The following is a 24,864-nucleotide window of genomic DNA, read 5'->3' on the forward strand; positions in this document are numbered from 1 at the left end:
AGTGTTTGAGGTATGGTAACAAAAGCTTCAAGTTGTGTTAGTTTAGTTTTTCTCTTTCTTTCTTTGCACATAATCTCATGGCGTCAGCATCGCTCTGTGATGTGTTTTTTTATTTATTGTGTATGTGCATATAAACATGCAGAACATCCTATCTTATTTATTTATCCCTTTATCAATTTTTTTTTTGTTGTTGTTTTTTGCCAATGCTCTTCAATAAATCTCTCTCCAGTTGCGCAGTAAACTAATCATGTGATGCTAAAGCATCTTATCGTCTCCATCAAGGATTAAGGACACAACGAGAAACAGTAAAGAGTGTGTGTGTGTGTGTCTGTCTGTGTGTGTGTGTCTGTGTGTGTGTGTGCCTGTGTGTGTGTTTGTGTGTGTGTGTGTGTGTGTGTGTGTGTGTGTGTGTGTGTGTGTGTGTGTGTGTGTGTGTGTGTGTGTGTGTGTGTGTGTTCTGCTGATCTTGATTTACATAGGCAGGACAGCATCTGCCAGCTGTGTTTTTCCTCTGCTGCAAATATTAGAATGTTTCCACGGTGCGTTCAAAATATTACCCAGACATTCTTGCAAAGACGTCATTAAAATCGAGTCCCTTTACAGTTATTTACAGTATTGGACATTTTCGGTTTCTATTCCATTGGCATTCTTTTTAGTAAAGCTTACACACAACAACCTTCACTGCAGCCGAATAAACTGCCTAAGTGTTTACTCTAAATTACATGCATAAATTCAAACAATGTAAGGTTGACATTTGCTTCTTGGTGGTCAGCATAAATGTCAAACATTTATAATAACAAAAGGCCATGCAAATGTTTTAAATACTTTGCTTCTTTGCTACTCAAACAATTTGTCTCATAAATTATAACAATCTAAAACAAAGGATCTCAACAATACTTACAACACTCACAGAAATAATTGTGGAGTTTATTTCTTGTTCTTTTTTTTTCTTTTCTTTTTTTTGTAGTTTCATGAAAGGAAAATTCCAGAATATGTTTTAGTGCACTTGTACTTAAAACGCGGATCTTCAATCTTTTCCAAGCATGGGACCTTTTGGTTCTCAACCTTTCTTTACTCTGAGGGTCTTTATTGTAAAAGATAACATATATTAAATATGGATATTTTCTCACAAAAACCCAGCGATTCACTTTAGAAGGCCTTTATTAACCCCCTGGAGCCGTATGGATGGCTTTTTTGGGGGGCTTCAAATTTTGATTTATCATCTCGCAGAATTCTGACTTTTTTTCTCACAATTGAGAGTTGTAAAGTCACAATTCAGATTTTTTTCTCACTATTTCGAGTTATAAAGTCAGAATTCTGAGATATAAAGTCGCAATTGCATGATATAAAGTCATAATTCTGAGATATAAAGTCGCAATTGCGTGATATAAAGTCAGAATTCTGAGATATAAAGTCGCAATTGCATGATATAAAGTCATAATTCTGAGATATAAAGTCGCAATTGCGTGATATAAAGTCAGAATTCTGAGATATAAAGTCGCAATTGCAAGTTATAAAGTCATTGATCTGCAACGAGTTGTGTCGTGAACACATTATAATAAGTATTTTAACGGTAGTTTTAGCTGATTATGATGAATGATTGTCTTATTACCTGAGCGGAATTAATATCTCTTCAGAGGGGATTTTAAATGCAAGCTTTGGGACTGAAACAGAACGGATGTGAGGTGGACAATCATTCTGCAAATCCGGTCCGACCTGAGACTTGTTTTACGAACGATTCCACAGTTAAATGAAGCGAACACGTGTACAATGTCTTCCCCACGTGAGCTGGAACTTCATTTAAAAAATAATAATATTAGGACCTGAAGTAAGGTTATGCAGCGACTGTGTTCTTCCACAACCAGGAATAGCACAATATCTTGCTATCTTCTTCGGCATGTTTATTGCTGCTGGCAATCGCGATCTGAACAGCTCCGTGGGCGAGACTACTGAATTACATTTACATTTACATTTAGAATTAGACGTGCTTATTATTCTGTAGAGGTGGTGTTTCGCCGCACGATTATGTCAAGATGCGGCACACGATCGTGTTCAGGGCCTGGTGTCTATGAAAGCTTTTCTTTGACTAGCAAGGATATTCTTATATTACCATGAACTTTTATATATGACAAGCTCAAGGGAAAGCTGATTTCTCAGTTCATCACCCCTTTAAATATTGTTAACGTGTTAAATAAAACAAAAACAAAAAACGCATTAACGTTAACAGCACTAATTTTAAATAATTCTAATTTTTACTGGGCTCTAGCTCTAGCGTGTCTCGGCCGGATGCTTGAGAATATCTTCTTTAGTGGATAGAAAGACGGACCCCCTGTTAGATATGGTATTAAACTGAGTGTTGCACTTGAAGCCCTATGCATAATAACATGCACCGCCTAGTATCATATTATTGTATTTTCATACTTTGTCATGCTATTTACATTGAAGAGCCATTAAATGAATTATAAGAAATGCACATGTTTGTTTGTGTTTGAAGTTATATAAAAAATACATTTTTGTTTAATGCATATTTTAAATTTTTTGAAAACAGTTTGAGACAAATAATTGATGGACCCCCAGCAGCACTATCATCTCATCGCTAAAAACAAATCGACATGCATCACTCAAGAGCTGGCACCGAGAACCCATTAAAGACAGACTGTCAAACATTCTTTATTGTCTGTCATGTTAGGCATTTAAACAGTATCAATCTCATTTTCTTTGTAGCAGTGCCAAACATAGACCCAAAGAGGAGCTTGCACTTGAGCAAGCTTCAGAAACTGAATTTAGCTCATATAAAATGGCTTAATCAAATAAACTGACTGAAAAAAATGGCTCAAAATTGTATTCCAATGTCTTGTATGTTTAGCTGACCATAAGCACGGCTATAGCACAGTCCCAAGACATAAAAAGTAAAGAGTTTAATGTAAGAGATATTGCTGGGAGATTATCCTACAAACAAATATATTATTTATAGTTTGAGAAATTTATGTAATTAAACATTATGTCTATGTGAACACAAAGTTCAACTCTTTGGGGATGCATTGAGGACATTTTTCTTCCAGGAATACATTGCAACGCTCACGCAAAATGACAAATCAAGATTTCTCTCCTGAGGGCAGCTTTAATTGCTTGCGTAAATTAGACACAGATGCGTGATTAGATAAAAGACAGGGCTGTTTGTCTTTGTTCTCCAGAATCTTCCAGAAATACAACACATCAAACACATTCCATAATGTAGGAGAGTTTTTGGCTTTATGAAATATTATAATATATTCCAAATATGATTCAAAGAGCCAATGATCCAATTCAGCAGCTTAAAATAGATAAAAAATAAATTAGGCAAAATAAAGGGATAAAGATGAAGCAACGCAAATGGTGCATTGTAGACTCCCCCCTACACTCCACCGACAGTTTCCAATAATATTATGTATTGATTTCTGTATTTGTTTGCTCTATCTCAGCAACCCGAGTTTCAGCTTATAGCCTAAAACTGTAGGCAGCCCTAGTTACATATTAAGTTAACACATGAGTCCGTTCCCTAAGGACACCTCCTTGTCAAATCAAAATGTCAGTATTTCATTACTGACTGTGATTGTGACTGTCCAAAGTATTATGATCAATGCCACATACAGACAGCTCTGGACTGTCAGAGTCAGTTCTGGAAGAGCTCTGAGCTTATGATCTTACCCCCACTTCCTGCAAACTGTCACAGTGTCTTAAATTCTTCAACTTAGTCTGACAGCATTAGGTTTAATTCCATCATCCATTTATTTCAGATCACTTGTGAAATACCTAATCTAAACGGAAACTCATTTTAAACATATTTTGGAGGTTTCTTATTATAACTACCAGTGTGCTATATTTAGATGACTAAAACATCCATTGCTTCAGTTTACAGCTAAACACTAATAGCTTTGCACTGTAGCAAAACATGCAGCATTTATGTGTGGCTCTTAAATACAATTGAAAAATGTCTAAATTCTAATAGTAAATATGCATAATGTACTGTAAAGCCAACTTTAAAAATAAGGCACCCTATTGCACTCAACTTTTTAAGTTAACTTAACAAATTTTCATGTTAAATTCCACTTTTGTTCATGAAATGAGTAGCAGCTAAAAGCCTTGTTTTTTCATCGCTATGTTTAATTTTCAAAGTTAGCTACACAACATGAACATCCTTTCCCTTTTAAAATTAGAGGCACAGATACCATTTCACCTGGGCAACTTTTTTGTTGCATTTTCACACACAAATTTCAAACATTGTCGTATTCAAAAATTAAATCTGAACCATTATTTCAGCTAAATAATTGACAACAACAACAGCAGCACAAATTAACCCTCTGGGGTTCTTTGGTCATTTCTGACCCGAATTTTTTTTTGAAAGAAATGTTAAAAATCGTAGCTTCATCTGAATGGTACGAAACTTGGTGAGGGTATTGGTACTTGGTATATGGACAGAAAAAAAAATTGGGGACAGGATTGGAAAAGTCTAAGTGGTCGTAAAAAAAATAGTCACACTCGGGGCCTTCGGGTCAAAAAAGACCCCCATAGGAAATGAATGGGAAATTGGCAAAAATATGAAAATACAGAGTTTTTTGTGCATATAATCTACAAATCAGCCAGGATGCAGAAAAAAAGGACTCAACAGTGAAGGGGTGAATCTCTAAAACATCAAGAGTGCAAAACAGACAAACAAAAACTCACACACACACACACACACACACACACACACACACACACACACACACACACACACACACACACACACACACACACACACAGGTTCTGTAATGCACTCTAGTGGTAAAAATGTGCTATTGCGTGATAAAAATGCTCACTGTGTCCACCAGATGGCACCAATCAAATAAAAAAAATGCTTTCATGAGGCCTAGGCTTGACTCTAAAATGAAATACAGCTTTAATAAAAAAAGGAAAAAAAAAAAAAATTCTATTATATTCAATGGGAAAAAATGGGTCATAATTATTGCATAAATATTATTTATAAATCATAAAATTATCTCAAAACACCAAAAAAGAAAAGAAAAAATATTATTGAACAAAAATATATTTCATTGATTTTACTCAATTTTTTTTTTTTTTTATTCCCGACCTCCGGGTCCTTTTAGACCCGAAGGTCCTGAGTGTGACCCATAAATGAAGAACCCCAGAGGGTTAAGCCAGTTAATTCAATTTTCAAGCTGCAATGCATGCTGGGAAGTGGCACAACATTGTTTAATGTAAAATTGTTTGTTCAGATCATTTTGGATAGTTGGGACAACATTTGGACAAGTTTTGTACAAATACTTGAGAATCTAAGTAAAGTCAACAAAATAACTTTTGTTAGCAACATGTTTGGAGCATTCTTGTTTAGTTCACTCAAAATAACAGACTCATCCCAAATAATCTTTGTTCCCTGGGTGACATATTGAGACAAATGTGTCTCTAATCCATAGACCAGAGTATTTGAACCCTGCTCCTGTGGACCCACTGTCCTGCAAAGTTTATTTACAATCTGCTTCAGCACACCTGCACCAAGTGATCCTGAAGAGCTTGATTAGATTCAACTGCCTTTAGTTAGGTTTGGAGATAAACTCTGTGCGACAATCAGTAACCATGGAGCAGGGTTGAAGACTTCTACCATAGACAACAAAACAAAAATATGAATGTAGTGTCCGTGATGTCACCCATAGGGTTCTGAAGAGAGTTTAAAAGCCTTAAAATCAGCCGTTGCCATTTTTGCAGCGCATCACCGCACGTCACTACTGGATCATTTACAGTGGGTAAAGAGGCTGGAGCTGAGGTGACGTGATGACTAACAGACAGCAGACAAACGGCTATCCACCTGTCACTCAAAGTGACCACGCCCTTAATGATGCAGCACTCTGCTTTATATAATTTAAACAAATAAGTTATAAAAAAAATCACCCCCCTCACAGTTGTTATGAAGGGAAAAATTAGCTGTATAGACCAAAACCACAATTTGTACCAGGCTGTAAACATGTTTTTTTCTGCTGTAAATTTGTGTATTTTAACATGGAGCTCAATGAGATTCTGCTCCCTTCTGGAGCATATCTCTATCGGCCAGTTGATGAATTACAGTTTAGGTCACTTCCATATTGGCTTCAAGAAAAACTGGGTGAGGTTGCCGCTTGCTCTAAGTAAATGCACATAAATATACTGTACAGTTAGGTTAGACAAAAACGTACCTAATTCAGGTTCATTGCTGGGGTCATCCATGGCCATCCTTTCCATGCACTTCTCTTTCTCCAACTGAATGACACAGTACGGATGCATGCAGTAGATCTGAAAGACAAAGTGAAATGCGAGTGAGTGAAATGTTAGACACTACAACTCGTTCTCTCTCGGATGTGTGTGCATCCTAGAACATACTTTTTAAAGGTCACAAAGTACTTATTCAAAAGAAGTACATACACTTTTAGATGTAGTTTTCCAGTATGGTTCCGTTAGCACAGCAGGGGACCACTGAGATATACAGTACGGTTGTGATTGAGTCGAAAAATGTATGAGTTGGAGCTTGCTTATAAGAATGTGGTTATCACTCTCATAAATAACTGAACTGTGTGTGAACTTAATGTCAAGCACTCAAATACAGGATTGACAACTGTATTCTGCTGCTGCGTGAACGTGGCCAGTTGGAGAGTATAAATCTACAACTTGTAGTATGATGATGCAAAACTCCTACATTATACAGTCCCATTGTTATTCAAAAACTGTTAAATGCACATTTAAATGATCATTTTGCCATGCAGTCACTCACTTACCCTTGTCAACTAAACAGATAAAGCTTAAGGATTCTGACAGTGTGGGATTGTAGTTAGATGAGCTAATCATTGACTTATTACACTGGATCAAAAATAGACTTGACAGCCGTTTATACTGAGGCATTTCGACAACATTACACCTCTAGTATGCCGTGGGAGAATTGAGGAACATGTAACGCATAACACAGTCACAGACATAGCGTTGTGTTTTTTGTTTCTTTGTTTGTTTGTTTGTTTTTTTCAAGCTGCACCAGTGGCAAAAATACTACAAAAATATTACAATAATAAAACAAAAAGATACAAATATAAATGTCTTTAAAATATGATCTGGACAAAAACTACATATTCATTATTTTTAATAAAGATATTTTAATTATTAATTAATCATTTAAATTTGTTGAAAAGGCAGTATAAAAGAACAATAATCTCAAATTTAACTATTTCTTTCAGAATGTTTCCACAGAGCACACCTTGCGGGCCCCTGACTCGTCATAATAGGTTAAACGTGTGATGAATTGAGAAATCAGCTTCAGCTTTTGATGTATAAATCAAAAGCTGTGTGTTGTGTATGGTCGTGGTTATATCCACTGATTGGGTGGGCCAAGTAATAAAAAAATAACATTCCAATCAATCGTGGGTGGATGAGAGATAAATCATTGTGTTTGTTTGATAAAGATATTTTGTGAACCCTGTGGGCTATTCATTCCGGTTGCCATTTCCCCATACGCTGTCAAAACAATCCTTCACATGTACTGACAGGGGAGCTGAAGCTCATTAAATATGCACATCGTATCCAAGCGTTCCAGGAGAGAGCCTCAAAACCAGGGTAGAAATGTATGTTTTTGAATGTAAAAACCAAATGTCCTCAGACAACGTTATAAAAAATTAAAAATGCCAGTTCATGACACCTTTAATGTCTAAATCTCTGCAAAGCAACACTTCATCCATCAAGAGTTCTAAATAAATATAAGTTCAATAAGGTTACTAATAAACAATGACAGCAGCCGAACACATTAAGACTTTCAGGGAACAATTAATACATTTATTGCAATTATTCCATTCTAAATTACAATATTTTTCAACATAAACATATGGTAAAATGGCTTCAAAATTACAGACAATAAACATCTACTCCAAGAGTAAGTGCATTTAGGAGACAGCATTCATTATAAACACAGTTTAATTTCTAGATCTTTTAGAATAACTCAGATATTTTAATATAATTATTAAACTCTCATTGCTGCTGCAAAGTTTTCTCACACCTATTCTTTAATTTTGTGAAAGTAGAACAATATATATATATTCAGATAAACTGCAGCCAACTCTTAGCAGTTCTTGAATATTGCTTATTTTAAAGATAAACAGTTTTCAAATGGAGACAATATTACACACACCCACACAGCACACAATACATTAAATATATTCAGCCCAGGGTCGAATGACATTCTGAGCCAATCCAAATGCGTGCTACTTCTTATCTCTCCCACTCAGTGTACGCTTTAAGAAATCACTCCTTGGTTCATGTATTACCAGGCCATTCATCTTCCACAGTAGGCCACATACTTTTCTTCTCACAGGAGGTAGTGTCTCCATCCAGTTGAACGTTTGAAACAAATACAAATTAATTTTAGTGCATCTTGACGCACACATGTATCCAAACATTGCTGATGGATATGTGTGCAGCACTGTTTGTTGTTGTCAACTAGGTTACAGTTGTGTGTTTGCAATTGTAGTCAAGGCCTACGTTTAGAAATGTTTATGTATTAGAGTTATTGTTTAGGTCACATAACCTTGGGTCACACTTTCATTTATGGTTGATTTCTCACTATTAACTAACTATTAACTACGATTCAATTCAAATGACTGCTTATTAATAGCTAGGGAGATGTTAAGTTTAGGTAATGGGTAGGATTAAGGGATGTAGAATATGGTCATGTAGAATAAGGCATTAATATGTGCTTTATAAGTACTAATAAACAGCCAATATTCTAGTAATATATATGCTTATAAGCAAATAGTTAATAGTGAGAATTGAAATGTTACAGAATATTGAGGGCCAAAGCAAAATGCGAGCAGAAATCAGAGGAAGAGACTCGAGTTACGTGACTTCCCTCAAGTCTGACTTGTGACTTGCTTGACTAAATTAAGAAAATGTCTTGACTTTGTCACATGCCTGTCCTGTTTTGTGTGCACATGTGGGTTTTGTTATGTTGAGCATGTGCTCATGTAATTATCTGATCCCTCCCCCTTGTTATCTGATTAGTGTTTGATTTCTCCCACCTGTTCCCTCTTGATTTCTTCCCTTTATAAGCTCCTTGTGTTTGTCAGTCTTTATCGGATCATCGTTATGCGTCTCCCGTTCCCTGTGATTTCCCAATTGGTATGTTTTTGAGTTTATGTTTTGATTATGTATTTTGCCCACTCATGGGTTTTGTTTTCTCTTTATGTTTTGTTTTATATTTGTTTCTTTTGGTTAATAAATCACTCCTTTTGTGCTTGAATCCTCGCACCAGTTTTTCCTTTGTGTTTACGTAACAGACTTGACTTTGACTTGAGAACTAATACTTGAGACTCTACTTAGCTTTATAACAACTGTATTATTATTTTAGCAAAATTAGTTAATCAAAACTAAATTCATAAAATAAGTCCATGACGGGAACCCCTAAAAGGTTTTAAATAAGAAGTGCCTGAAAGAACCCATTAAGGTTCCTTTTCTTCTCAAAGTAAGATGGTTTATTTTTTATATAAACTGTCAGGGTATGTGAACAGAAAACTCAAATGCAGAGAGTTTATTAGAACACTTTAGTGAAGTGACACGCTCAAAGCAAAGTGACATGCGTGGGAAAAAAATATAAAGGATAGTATGGGAGATTCAGAGCTGTGTGGACACACAGGCTGCGGAGGCCACCCAAGATGCAGCAACCAACAGAAAGGGGTAAGAGACAAGACAGAGAACAGTGAGAGAACGACCTGCTGAGTTACTCCTAGTCTAAGGGTGCTTTTACAACACTAGCACATTTGGTGCGCACCCGGGTTCGATTGACGTCAGAGTTTGGTTCATGTGTACCCGAGTCTGCTTAAAAAGGTGGTCTGGGGTTCAATTCATGTGAACTCCAGTACAGTTTGTTGCTGATGTGAATGCAATAGTACTAAATCGTGGAAGTGAACTGCTTTTAATGACGTATGCTTTGATAAAAAGTGTGTTTTGTGTGTGTTTCACTCATTTACCTGATGAGCGTCACTGACATACTGCAAGCAGAGAGCTTTAGATCTCATTTCTGCTCGTCTTCAGCGTTCTTTACAGCATTTGCAGTCCAGTCGCGGCAAATAGACACAAGTGCCAATACGTAATACTGAAGCTTATATACCTTAATACGTACCAACGGTTCAAAAACAGAAATATAAAAGTAACGGGAGCAACATGCATTTCGCCGCCTTTGGCGGTAGAGCAATGGGTCGAAATGCAACATGCATTTCGCCGCCGAACTCAGGTTTGGTCCAGGCAATCGAACCAAGTGTGAAAGCACCCTAAGTGTCCTGGGCACATAAGCAAATAAAGGTAAGACACAAATCACACACAGAACACTCTAAACAACACATTGCCGAAGCACAAATTATCTACTGACAACAAGGGGCAGACACAGCAGGGGATATAAGGGAAAGTGAACAAGCAACAGGTAAGGGCAATCATCCCACATGCACCTGCACACCTAAGTCAGCACTGAGTGCCCAGGCCACAAGCTGCAGAAAATGACAGGACAGACACAGACAACAGGGGAAGCCGATAATGCACCCTGAACAGTGACAATAAACACTTCAAAAGTGATCATACAATCTCCAACATAAAAAAGTCCAAACAAAACAAAAGAGTATCTCAGAGCAAACATAGCTTGTCAAAGAATCTGGGGTTTTTAATGGTTCAGTGATTCAATGCAGTGATTCACCTGCAGAACAACTGCTCACTGGAAAAATATGTGGAGGTATTCCTGAAGCTGCACCACAAGGTGCACAGGGACGATGAAATGTTGAAACAGCTCTTTTAAAGTTGGATGGATGACATCATCAGACAGTTGCCGCTGTTGAAGGAAGATCACCTTTCTTTTATCGAGGTCATCAATTTTACCATGTGGGTTTGCGGATCCTCACCGTAGGAGTCGTCAAGGATAACGCATCACTGACTCCCCAGCAGGATACTCAACACCTCCACCAGGCATCTCTGCCCGCTCCAGAGTACACACATCATCTCAGCTTGGAGTGTCCCAGAACGTCTAAGAGGTCTTCCAATGCAGAACCAGAGTCTACGCCAATGCCCGCCATGGTCCGAAAACCTGAGCCAGCTCCCACTGCAGACCAAGAGCTAGAGCCCCCTCCATCCACAGAGACAAAGTCAGCCACTAAGTGTTCCTCAGAGCCAGAAGAGGAGCACTGACTAATCAATTTCACTGAGGAGCCGACTCTCACCCATTTCCCCAACCCCGAACTTTCTTCTCTGTCTCTGTCAATGCTCATAATGACCCGGTCCTACCTGATGGTCTCCTCATCCTGTTGTTCCCATCCTCTCTGCTGCTCCATGTCCCTTGATCAGCTTGACCCTCTGGTGCCTTACAGCACCTCAGCTCTGTCTTCACCGCTGACGACATACAACTCTTTGGCTCTGCCTCAGGCCCCTTCACCATCAGAATGGCTCCGTGAAGTGAATCCCCTGGCTTTATCTTAGGCCTCCAGACCCATTGCTCTACCTTAGTCTTGGTTCTGCACTCCCTCAGCTCCACCATGCTGGCTCCACCAAGCTCCCTCAACCCTTTGGCTATACCATGGTCTCTTGTTATCCAGGTTCTGTGACTTCCGTGCCTCTGGTAAAATTGTAATGGTTGATTTAAAGAATGTTTAGTGATATTGCCTGCATCAAGCATTTGGATAACAACTACATGTGACAATTTACCTTCAATTGTTTTTACCTTCAATATTTTTCTTTTCTTTCTTTTCCTGTTGGATTAGCAGGACTCGAATTGGCTTGCTTGAGGTGAGCCAATGACTTCACTTGCTTGTTTATAGGCATTGAGATTTGACTCTTGACTTAATTGTGACTTGAATATGTGTGAATTTCTCTCACCTTGCTTTCAAAAATATATTTGCTTGTCAGATAAAAATATTAAGACTTTTGGGGCTGTACGAAAGTGTCTCAGACCCTGTTGAGTCATGCAACTGAGAAATAACCTACACATAATTTTCAGCCAAAACTAAAGGGGCTTTCACATGGGACACGTTCTCTGTGGTCCAAGCATGATTGTTCCTGGTGCCCCCTTCAGCATTGGTCTGGTTTCACACTCAATTTGATTCTCTCAAACCCTGGTGTACCCCCTTTGTGTTCTTATGTCATCACAAACGCAGCGCATGATCGAATACAGGATGCGGGTCAAAATATTGTCTTTTTTCGGGCACTCACTAATATGCATGATTAGACTGCAAGCTCACTCTCGCTCGTATCCAAAGTAAACCATCGCCACGGCCGTCCCTTATGCGCTTTGTTGAACAAGTGATGTCATCATCAGCTAAAATGTATGCGCTGGTTACTTTAGTTCCTGCACAAGTGCACACCCGAGCCTGAGCTGCTTTCACATTCACGGGAATCACGCCACAATTCTAGTACAACTAATCTCAGACAACCTCTTCTCGGGTTCAGTACCCCGGTGTGCTCGACTAAACTGCTAGTGTGAAAGTGTTCATACATAATGGCATTTTTCATCATGCATGCATGACCCCATTTTTTAATTCTCAAAAGGATTTTTGTATTTATGAAAAACCATAACAAATCCCCATGTTAAAAAAAATCCTTCAACAACTGCCTGACATACCCGATGGATTTAACAGAATATGAAATCAAGTTTTAATAAATATATAATAAACTAATCACTGTTGAAACTCTCCCTATTACTGCTGTTTTTAAACCCCTGAGATTGTAGTTAGTGTGCTAACTGGCCTCAGAGCACCGTGCTCCTTGTGTGTTGCCTTGAAAACATGACCAAAATGTAATAAACTTAATGCACCTGCATTAATATTCATGAGGACTGTGTAAGTTCTCACCCCTCACCCTGGCTGCAACACAGAGCTGATTTCCATCATAAAGAGACTACGTAATTCACTCCTACATCATGACAGCAACACAGCAATTCATACAAATAAGCAAATCCATTACACTTGTTCACTCCCAGTATGTTTCTTTCTTTCTTTCTTTTTTCCTCCCGCTCTTTTTGCTGTCAAGCTATATTTTCTCTTTCCCTTTTTGTCCACTCTATCCTTCACTACAAAAGATGAATACATTCTTTCTTATAGAACTGAAATTTATTTATGGTTTGGCAGTGGCTTTTTTGTAAAGTGTGAACTGAATGTATTTTTCTGTGTGTGTGTTCTTCGCTATGGCTGCCGCTGCATGAGAATGTCAAATAGCATTTACACTCAGGTAATTGACAAACAGACAAGCAAACGTTTACATTTTTAATATTACATTCTTCTACACTGTAAAAAAAGGTCACAGCCTGAAAGTACAACCTGAAAGTACCTAAAGTGTTTAAGTACAATCGACTTGTATGTTTAAGTTATTTCAATTTAGATTATGCTAATATGACTTTAAAAAATGAGTTGCATCTTGTATAACTTATAAAAAAAGTGTAACATTTCTTATTTTGATGAGTTAAAACAATGTAAAATAACATGTCATAACTTATTGAACATATAATTTTTTACAGTGTACATATTTAGGCATATAAGTTAGGTGTTTTAACATAAAGTACATCAGTTTTAAATTTAACATTACATGGCATTTAATGCAAGAAAAAATGTAGATGGAAATAGGAGAGAAGAGGAAATGCTGCAAGTTTTATTTGTTTTTCTCAAATAACAATAATCCCATACATTGTATCACTTCAGTAATCCCAGATTAAATGGAATTGGAAGGGGAAAACTAACTGTAATGTGGGATTAGTTGATGTCTGTAGGGAAACTCTTTTCTTTTAAGCTTAGATTATTACCATGACTAATAACATAAACAAGGGAATCGGAATCAAACCTAAACCTTCTAAATCTCTATTTTAGAATGTTCTAATATGTGTGTGTTAATGATAATGAAGGTTCATGTTTCATTTTTTAACACTAAAAATAAAAAGTATAGTAAAATATTTTTTAAGCAGTTCATGTCAATGCAGGTAACATTGTTCATCCTGTAATGGTCATGTTTAAAACCGATAACTGAGACAGAACAGGAGTATAACCTTTTGTAAATGTTCCATCGCAATGACACTGGCAGCTTTTAGTGTTAACATAAAGTGAAATAAAACAGCATGGCCTTTGTTGCTTGAAGTACTCACTGTACCATAACTGCTTTGGCCCTTGGACAGTTTACATTTGGCCTGTCTGGTGCCAATGATCATCGGATGCCAGGAAGCATCTAAGTGCCAGTGTGTATGTGACGTAAATTGCCCTTGGACGTTTGTTTCTCCTCAGCTGGAGGCGCAGACAGTAGACCAAAGAGAGAATGCTTCTTCATGTAAGCAAAGATGGCACTTCTCCCCTCAGTTACAAGAGGACACCATGTGTATGAAACGAACAGCCATCCAGGAAACAATAAATGCAGCTTCATTTGACAGATTGCATGGGGATTATTTAGAGAAAGCAATAACACGAGAAATAGGATGAAAAGGATGTGCAGGGGTCTCTTTTTCTCCCCCAGACCCCACCCCGCTATAAATTTCAATCACGCTCAGTATCTCTCTTCCTCCTTCTCCCACACGGTCTCTGTCTCCTTTAAACCTATCCTATTCTGCTCTTCAGAACATTTCTTCCCTGAAGCCTTGTATATCTCTTAGGCTAGTCATGTCTCCATTTTACAATTAGGAATGTATTGTGCTTTTCAATTCCATCATGTTTATTTCCATGCAATTCAGGTCTATTAATTCAATGATCAGCCTTGTTTATATTAGATAAAATATTTGCATAGCTTACCAAAGGGATGAGGGCGAGTGCTAAAAACAGGTGCTGACATTTTCTCACTGTGGAAGCCATTTTGTCTGGAGCACTGATGGTATTATATCCGCCGATCAGCAGCAGTGCTGGATGGTAAACAGGTTCCCTGGAAAACTGCTGCAGTTTTTCAGATCTGAAAGAGAAAAAAAAAAAGGTTTTAAATGCAAGTGAGATTTTAGTTTTTGCTTAATCCAGTCAAGTTCATGAGGCATTCAAACTGTCAAAATGTCAAACATCAAGAGCTCCATAGGACCTATACGTTGGTAACATTTAACTCATGTGCAATTATCCTCACTAGTGAAAGTGAGTTCAGACTCAGACTAATCTGCTAACCAAGACACTGGTAAAGAAATGAGAAAATAAATGGTATCAAGCAAAAAAAGTAAAGGCAGCTGTTTCTTTAACAGCACATTTGAATGTCTCAGATTTCTATGGAAGCTTGTTTCCACCACAGGATAAAACATTTTAAAAGATAATTGCAACTTTTTATCAAATAATTGAGTTTACATCTCACAATTCTGACTTTTTCCTCTGATTTTTCTTAGAATTGCATGTTATAAAGTCAGAATTGTCTGATATAAAGTCAGAATTGCGAGGCATGAAGTCAGTGATATATTTTTATATACACTCACCTAAAGGATTATTAGGAACACCATACTAATACTGTGTTTGACCCCCTTTCGCATTCAGAACTGCTTTAATTCTATGTGGCATTGATTCAACAAGGTGCTGAAAGCATTCTTTAGAAATGTTAGCTCATATTGATAGGATAGCATCTTGCTGTTGATGGAAATTTGTGGGATGCACATCCAGGGCACAAAGTTCCCATTCCACCACATCCCAAATATGCTCTATTGGATTGAGATCTGGTGACTGTGGGGGCCATTTTAGTACAGTGAACTCATTGCCATGTTCAAGAAACCAATTTGAAATGATTCAAGCTTTCTGACATGGTGCATTATCCTGCTGGAAGTAGCCATCAGAGGATGGGTACATGGTGGCCATAAAGGGATTGACATGGTCAGAAACAATGCTCAGGTAGGCCGTGGCATTTAAACTATGCCCAATTGGCACTAAGGGGCCTAAAGTGTACCAAGAAAACATCCCCCACACCATTACAACACCTCCACCAGCCTGCACAGTGGTAACAAGGCATGATGGATCCATGTTCTCATTCTGTTTACACCAAATTCTGACTCTACCATCTGAATGTCTCAACAGAAATTGAGACTCATCAGACCAGGCAACATTTTTCCAGTCTTCAGCTGTCCAATTTTGGTGAGCTTGTGCAAATTGTAGCCTCTTTTTCCTATTTGTAGTGGAGATGAGTGGTACAAGGTGGAGTCTTCTGCTGTTGTGGCCCATCCACCTCAAGGTTGTGCGTGTTGTAGCTTCACAAATGCTTTGCTGCATACTTCGGTTGCAACGAGTGGTTATTTCAGTCAAAGTTGCTCTTCTATCAGCTTGAATCATTTGGCCCATTCTCCTCTGACCTCTAGCATCAACAAGGCATTTTCACCCACAGGACTGCCGCATACTGGATGTTTTTCCCTTTTCACACCATTCTTTGTAAACCCTAGAAATGGCTGTGTGTGAAAATCCCAGTAACTGAGCAGATTGTGAAATACTCAGACCGGTCCGTCTGGCACCAACAACCATGCCATGCTCAAAATTGCTTAAATCATCTTTCTTTCCCATTCTGACATTCAGTTTGGAGTTCCTAAATGCAATGAAGAAACTGCTATGTGATTGGTTGATTAGATTATTGTATTAATGAAAAATTGAACAGGTGTTCCTTATAATCCTTTAGGTGAGTGTAGTTTCTAACTTGCAATTCTGTCTTCATACCTTGCAATTCTGACTTCTTTTCTCAGAATTGAGATTTAAACTTGCATTTGTGAGTTATAATGTCAGAATTGTGTGATATAAAGTCAGAATTACATGATATAAAGTCAGAATTGTGTGATATAAAATCAGAATTGTGTGATATAAAGTCAAAATTGCGTAAATATAAAGTCAGAATGGTGTAATATAAAATCAGAATTGCATGATATAAAGTCAGAATTGAACTCTTTTTCTTTTTCTCAGAATTGCGAGTTTATTCTCTTTTGCCCCCTCAGAAATGTGTCCTACCTTCGTGTGCAAATGCTGCTTGCAACGTAATTGGGACCCAGCATTTGTACAATCTCATTCATACCTTTTAGTACCATCTGCTTACGCCCCACTGATGTTTAGGTTTTGGTCTGGTTTAGGGATGAGGTGGACCTTCGTGCTTTCTTTTTTATAAAAATGTTACATTTAGATATGAATTGCATTATATAAATCATCATACTAAATCGCCATCTTGTAAAATAGTTATGTTTTCTCATGAGATTGGGTTGGTTTCGACAGCTATAGAAGTCCAGATGACCAAAGTTTGGTCCTGGGAGTTTTAAGAAGATATGTTGAAACAGAGCGGAGGTTTTTACCAACTACACTGACCCCCAGTATATGTGGATTGTCGAGTGGAAAAGATAGGGCATGTGATTGTTGTTAAGTTGTTTATCGAAAAGGCCTATATCATAGAGCACAGACCTTATGACGCAACTCAGACGACTGCACGGTATTGCTTAGAGATAATTGCTGATTCAATTCTGTTCAGCAAGCACCAATCTCATAAAAACAGGGGGAGGAAGGAGCTGTAGGGGAGACTTTGGTACACTCAGATGGGTGAATGAAAGAGATAAAGAGAGCATAAGTGTGATGGATGGATGGTTGGATACGTAGCTGAACGGAGGGCTGGGGGGAGATAGGGAGGAACGAGTGGAACAGCTGCTCTGGAAACTGCTCTTGCTGTAATTAGTGGGTATAATGAAGCTGACTGGCTGAGAACTCCCCCAGCGATGCCTCAATATCACACTGAGACATTCTAGACAAGGAGGTTTGCAAAAACAAACATGTACAAAAACGTGACATTTATACGTTTCGGATAACTTGCTCAACAAAAAGTAAAGCATGCTCTTAAAGGGCAAGCTTGGGTTTTGGTATCCATTCATTGATTAAAGTGTTAACAAAATCCAACCTGATGTCAAAACATCTAAAGAAATATAGATTTATATATCTATATATAACATATAAAAATAGATATATATTTTTTTTCCACTGAATGTCATTTCTAGGAATGTGTTTATGTGAAATAGTGTTTAGTGTGTTTCCACTTCCTTTGAAGTGTGACTTTGGGACTCAGCGGGTGATAGAATGGCAGTATTTGCACATGTGTGTGAGTGTCAACATTCCAAAGTGTGTGTTCAAGCTATCAGAGGCCACAGAAAGGCTGCGTGCCTAAACATTATCCCATTGCACACTGCCGAGGGCACATTTACCACAGAAATTCTTCTCCACAAAAGGGCATGCTTTGACAATTAGGTATAATTAATTTTACTGACAGGACAACATGGATGGTGGGCCACCCTATTTGAGGGGTGTGTGTGTGTGTGTGTGTGTATATATATATATATATAAAATCAAGTGTAGTGTTTTATTTTTTATGACATATTACTCAAAATAAATATTGTTACCGTTTAGAGGTCAGACACTGCTGCTGACAGCTTGGCTTGCTGAAGGACATACTTCAGGGACAGGTGGCACTTCATAGCCTACAGTTTGTGACAGATTTAGTGTCATGCTTCAAGCATTTTTCTGGCTTTCAGGTCTATGACATCCAATGCAATTTCACACAATTCTGGGACAAAATGTGATTTATTTTTACATACCATTGCAGAAGTAACGACAGATTTATTACACATTCTGTTTTGAAATTATTTTGAATATGCTGAATGGATGCACTATATCATTCATTAAATACACTACCATTATTATTATTTTCTATGATGTATCTTATGCTCACCAAGGCTACAAAATACTAAATCAGTAATATTGTGAAATAGTATTACAATTTAAAATAAATGTTTTCTATTTAAATGTTTTCAGCATTATTACTCCTGTCTTCAGTGTCACATGATTCTTCAAAAAATCAGTCTAATATGTTGCTCAAGAATAATTTATTATCAAACATGTGCTGTTTAATATTTATGTAGAAACCGTGATAAATCTATCTATCTATCTATCTATCTATCTATCTATCTATCTATCTATCTATCTATCTATCTATCTATCTATCTATCTATCTATCTATCTATCTATCTATCTATCTATCTATCTATCTATCTATCTATCTAGATTGTTTTTATATATTTTATATATAAATCAAAACCCAAGGAATTCAAACTGTAGAAATTATTAAAAATTAAACAATCATTGTACTAAATATCATGTCAGTGATGATATCGCTCTCTCTCTCTCATGTCCCAATCTCCCGAGGCCAGTGGTCCAGCTATTACCACACTCCAAATGACTTTGCAGAGGTAATAAGGCATGTCAGTCTGACCAGCTGACAACCCTGGTTTTTACTCCCAACAATAATATCTATCAAACACACCCACAGCGCAAAGACACCACAATGTTGCAATATTGCTGCTGTATTAGATCTGCCCTGCTCCACTTGCTAGTGGTCATTGGAAGCTAAAATAATTTGTCACGGCACCACTCACAATATGTCCAGACAGGTCATACTGTTTACGAGGTAAAGATTTAGTGTGTGGAAAGAAAGAAAGAAAGAAAGAAAGAAAGAAAGAAAGAAAGAAAGAAAGAAAGAAAGAAAGAAAGAAAGAAAGAAAGAAAGAAAGAAAGAAAGAAAGAAAGAAAGAATATGGTGGGAAAAGAAAGGCGATATGCAGTAGATATATCCATTTTCATCCTTGAGGATGGATGAAATCTGCCGCACATGCATAAGATGGATCTCTGGCCTCATTTCTGCACTGAATATTCCTCATAAATCTCATTAGAGCGTATTAATACCACATAGGCTGACCAATCGTGAACTAAGTCACTAAAGTCTGCACAGCTAGATTTAGATTGTCAATTGTTGTTTGAAGGGGGGGGGGGGGGGGGGGGTATTACCATTATAACATATATACACATTTCTTTATTTAAAACATTTAGCAGATGGCATAAATCAGGAATTAGGGAATTGAGTCTCTCTCTTTCCCCCTTCATCATTTTCTCTCAGTACAAATCACAAGGGATCGCATGGGGCGACTTCAATTACTGTGCCAACCCCCAGGTGACAGTGTGATTTGTTATTATCAAAGCAGCACTGTAGTGTATGTGTGTATGTATGAGCACAAATCATTTAAGCAGGGTATCAGCAGCTGACAGCAGGCTAACGAAATTTGAATGTAGAATTTATACCCAATGTCAAAAAATGCTGAACACACAGAAAACAGTGAGGTCAACAAAGCTGGCCTGTCACAAAGTAGAGTGAACTAAATGTGTAAGTACATTAATGCCCATTTCTGCTAGTGTGTGTGGCTGCATGAGAGGCACACACTACAGTACGCACTAACGGCATGAGACATGCAAACAGCAGAGACTTTTCAGTACTGCTGGGTTTTGCAGGGTTGATTCAGTGACCTGACCTAATCCACACATGCATTTGGATATTTGCTCAGGATGAGCTGCACATTTTTATGATGAACATGCACAAAGAAGCAATGAAACCAATACATGCAGTGTTTCATAAAGTTATAGATAAGTTACTACTAAACATGTTCATCTTCAGTTCTTACATCATTAGAGGTGAGTGGTTGTAACTGAACACCGTATGTGGTGTAATGTTTAATGGTGCACTAGCAGATGTACACAGAACTACACCGAGTGTACATCAGTTCATTCGCACGTACACATGCAATGTAATAACTTTAGAGGTTATGTTTTAAAAGGCATCTGAGACAAAAAAGAATGGAAATGTATCCCGATGTAGCAGTTACAGAGACTCTGCAGTGGATTTTATATACTGTCCAGCACAAACAGGGACAGGAAAGAGGAAGGGAGGAGAGATACTATAACCTCCTATTCATTTCAGATATTCAAAGGTTTGTTTATACTGAGTTAAATAAAAATACAGATGAATTAATAATAATGTAATTTTATGCCTGATTATATAAAATACTTGATTTAAAAGTTGATTTAAAAAATGGTGTCCATGTGTAAAAGGTGACTTCACACAATGGCAAATTAATTCTGACACAAAAAAGGAAAAGCATATAATAATAATAATAATAATAATAATAATAATAATAATAATAATAATAATAATAATAATTTGGAAGATGATTAAGGGAAATATGTATTTCAACATATATTTAAGTATATTTATTTTAAAACAAGGAATAAATATTTAGCAATGGGATAAGCATAAATTATATTAGACTGAAAAAAGACTTCTATTTGCAGTGAGTACTTAGGCAAAGTAAATTAAAATTACATAAATATAATGGGAAAACTCATAAATTCAACACAATTAATGCAATATTTTAAGTGCTGTAACAATTTTTGCAATATCTGCATTAGCTACATGAGATGGACATGAACTAATAGGCCTATATACCGCTATAAATTGGTGCCATTTTATGGCATAATCATCGCACTGTGATTTGGGTGTGGTGTGGATGGTAACAAGGCTTGAGCATTTATATTTCATGTAGAATGAATATAATCAAAGTCTTGCAGCCATTGACTATATAAATGAAGGAATATCATGAAAAAGAAATCATCACAATAAAGTGGATGAATTCAGTGATCTGTTGAATTGTGCATTGAACGCATGTATTAGCTAATGACGCCTTAAGTTGTGTTATTAATGCAAGCTCTTACGTGTTTAAATAACAACATGTGCAGCAGCTCTATGACAGTGATGATGTGTCCTTAAAACGGTGCGATGTTGCAAGCTGATTTTTGTTTTCTTTTTCTGCTTTTAATGTTTGGCCTTTGTCATAAGGAATGCATATTGCACTAAAACATATAATGTTCAAATTCGTGCAAACCGCAGAACTCCCAGCTGGCTACTTGAAACACACAGTATAGGCTAAACCGCAAACCATCATCAAACCACTCTACGTCCGAACCAACCCCGTTAAAATAGCATTTCGACCACCAATTCCGTAGTGAAATGCATAATATAAAAACTGAGATATTAAATGGCTGTTTTTCCTCCATATATTCTTCCATTCGAGAGCTATTGATCCGTATTGTAGGCTATTCCATTTCATTACAAGCCAGACAACTAGAAAAGGAGTGGGACGCTTTTCAATGGCAAATGTACTATATGGTCACTACAGGAATGGATAGCAGGCTATATTATACGGTGAATAATGAATCTTACCGTTCTAGTAGGCAGGAGGTCCAAAAGGACTAAACGCGAGGCAGAATGCCGTTTGCAGAGTGTCTTGCACTGTCAGTCACGGGCGTTATAACTGCAGCGGCGCGCGTTGGTGCACAAACATTCCCGCAAGACGCCCCGATAAACTTCTAAGGACAAGTAGTTTCTCTCTCTCTCTCTCTCTCTCTCTCTCTCTCTCTCTCTCTCTCTCTCTCTCTCTCTCTCTCTCTCTCTAGCATAAACGAAGGAAATGTTACCTCTCTTACAGACGTCTACTTAAGGCAATGAATGAAAAAGAAAGCAAAAATACGTAGAAAAGTCAAGGTTTGAAGTAAGGGATGTCGTCTGGATAAAACTCGCTTCTCTCTATATTGTGTTGTTACACTCCGCTGCCGGTTATCCGCGCAGACTCACAATGATCCCTGATATGCGCTGCGCATTTTGATGAACCCCCTCAAACACCCCATCTCTCTCTCTCTCTCTCTCTCTCTCTCTCTCTCTCTCTCTCTCTCTCTCTCTCTCTCTCTCTCGCTCTCGTGTTTTAAGTCCAGTCCAAGTAGCTACATGAAAATCGAGTCAAAGGAAGTCAAAGGTGTAAGTAGATTGACTCGCACATAGTTCATATGCTATGCTTATAGTTCAACAAGTCGGAAGATGAGTACAGTTCGAGTAGAACACGTTTGCGTGAGGAGGTAACCATAGCAACTGTTTATCAGATTATTAAAAAAAGAATCCTCATGAAATCACAAAAAAACTATTGTATTTTTTATTTATTTTTTGGTATTTGGTATTTGTTTAAAAAATACCAATACCGCATTAACATTTTGTTCTTTATACACTGATCAGCGTGTTCAAGGATTTCACTATTCAGCTCATGCTTGACCCATATCCGGAGACAGCTGCTGTAGCACGCCTGAAAAACGCCTCAGGACCCTGGACAGCGGCCGATGGAACATGTAATCGATCATGTTACGTCACTCACAGCGTTGTAAAAACCCGTGGTTAATAAAATTCTCAACATTTCTACAAAATATAGTAACTTGCAGTACTATACAGTAGGCTATACTGCAAGTTACTGTCCATTCATTGCAAACAAGATGCAGCTAACACACACACACAAACGTCTGGTTCACTATCTTTGTGGCGACTCTCCATAGAGGTAATGAATTTTACACCGTACAAACTGTATTTTCTATCCCCCTACACTGCCCCTGCCCCTAAACCTACCCATCACAGGAAACATTCTGCATTTTTACTTTCTCAAATAAACTCATCCTGTATGATTTATAAGCCTTTTGAAAAGTGGGGACCGTTGGCTGATTCCCGGTGATCTCAGGTTTTACTATCCTTTTGGGGACATTTGGTCCCCACAATGTAATATAAACAATGTACATGTGTGTGTGTGTGTGTGTGTGTGTGTGTGTGTGTGTGTGTGTGTGTGTGTGTGTGTGTGTGTGTGTGTGTGTGTGTGTGTGTGTGTGTGTGTGTGTGTGTGTGTGTGTGTGTGATGTCCGTAAATAAAAAAGTATAAAAGTATTTTGAGTTAGATTATTACAGTGCAACAAACACCAGAAAGTCTACATTTAAATAGGCCTTATCAGAGTTACTTAGATAAGGAGAGATAAGGAATAAAAAACAGTGATAGGCAGTAGGTAGAAAGACAAAAACTAATCTCTGATCTCTTTGCACTCAAGATTTGACACCAATTTCTAGCCCTTCTTCTCTCTCATGCATCCATGTCATTTTTTTCGGACTTTTCCTTTCTGTCTTGTCCTACACAGCCAAGATTCAATCTCCATCAGTTTGAAGTCATGGCACATAGCAAAAAAGACACTGACCCCTTAGTGCATAGCTGTCTCTTTCCCTCAGAGTGACAGGGATGTCCAACCTGCTCTGAGAGGGTGGATGTCTGAACAGAACCAACAGCACAGCCGCCAGTTCCTGGGAAGCTGTCTCTGCCTCTGCTCAGATTAGAGAGTGCAGAATTTTCTGTCCCCCTCTGACATCTTATTTTGCTAATCTTAATTTATCAACATTAGCAATTAGCCACCATGACTCAATTTCTAGATGCCAATGCCCTCATTTACAGTTTTTTTCCCATTGCTAACACACTAATATGACATGCACAGCACAAGCTGACACACGAGAGCATTTTCTGCTTTACACACATTTTGCAATTCAAAAGGGCACTTTTTAAATGCACTGCACACGGTTTTCTGCATAAGACACAACAATCTGACATAAATTCACATGTTTGCCATTTTAAAACACTGCCATTCAAAATGGAAAAAGAGAGAGAAAGAGGAAGAGGAAGAGGGATTTTGCAATTATCTACTTCAGCTTACTGTTTTTTGAGAGCATATGTTGACCAATGTAAATATATCTGCTGTGATTATGTTGCACTGAATTGTTTGGTGAAAATTAAAATAATAAATGTCTCAACAGCATCTGTGTGTATCTGCAAATATGTCTGTGCATGTGAACAATCTGAATAATTTTCTACAATTTGAACTTCACATGTTTACATATTTTAGTATTATGGCAAAGCTTAAAACGATGAGAGTGCTGTTCATTATGCACAACAGTGTGTAGTTGGTTAGACAAAAATCTGGTAATATGAATGAAGTGTGTGCCATTCCATGCAAAAGTTTGATTTTGGTAATGCTATATTTAGTTTTGGTTGCAGTGCTTCATTTTGCAATATATATGAGGTATGTTGCAGTTTGGTGCATGGTTTTGTGAACTGTGTTAAGTATTTTAATAAAACCAGCCTAGTTTGAAAAATTGTGTGTTAGCAATATTGGG

General features: G+C 37.6%; 1 protein-coding gene across 2 annotated transcripts in view; it reads right to left on the bottom strand.

Moving 5' to 3' along the window:
• adcyap1r1b (adenylate cyclase activating polypeptide 1b (pituitary) receptor type I) overlaps window positions 1–22,526 on the bottom strand; it is a 39,301-nt gene extending 16,775 nt beyond the window's left edge. Inside the window, exons 1-3 of one of the 2 annotated variants that reach the window (XM_067459841.1) lie at window positions 22,370–22,526; window positions 14,781–14,934; window positions 6,207–6,303 (exon numbers count right to left, since the gene is read on the bottom strand). In XM_067459841.1, the coding sequence (XP_067315942.1) occupies window positions 6,207–6,303; window positions 14,781–14,840 (157 nt within the window). In that variant the 5' untranslated portion in view covers window positions 14,841–14,934; window positions 22,370–22,526. The other variant, XM_067459840.1, reaches the window with a different exon arrangement.
• Between the last annotated feature and the right edge of the window lie 2,338 nt (window positions 22,527–24,864).

This window comes from Pseudorasbora parva, chromosome 12 (genome assembly GCF_024679245.1).
Source record: "Pseudorasbora parva isolate DD20220531a chromosome 12, ASM2467924v1, whole genome shotgun sequence".
NCBI lineage: Eukaryota > Metazoa > Chordata > Actinopteri > Cypriniformes > Gobionidae > Pseudorasbora > Pseudorasbora parva.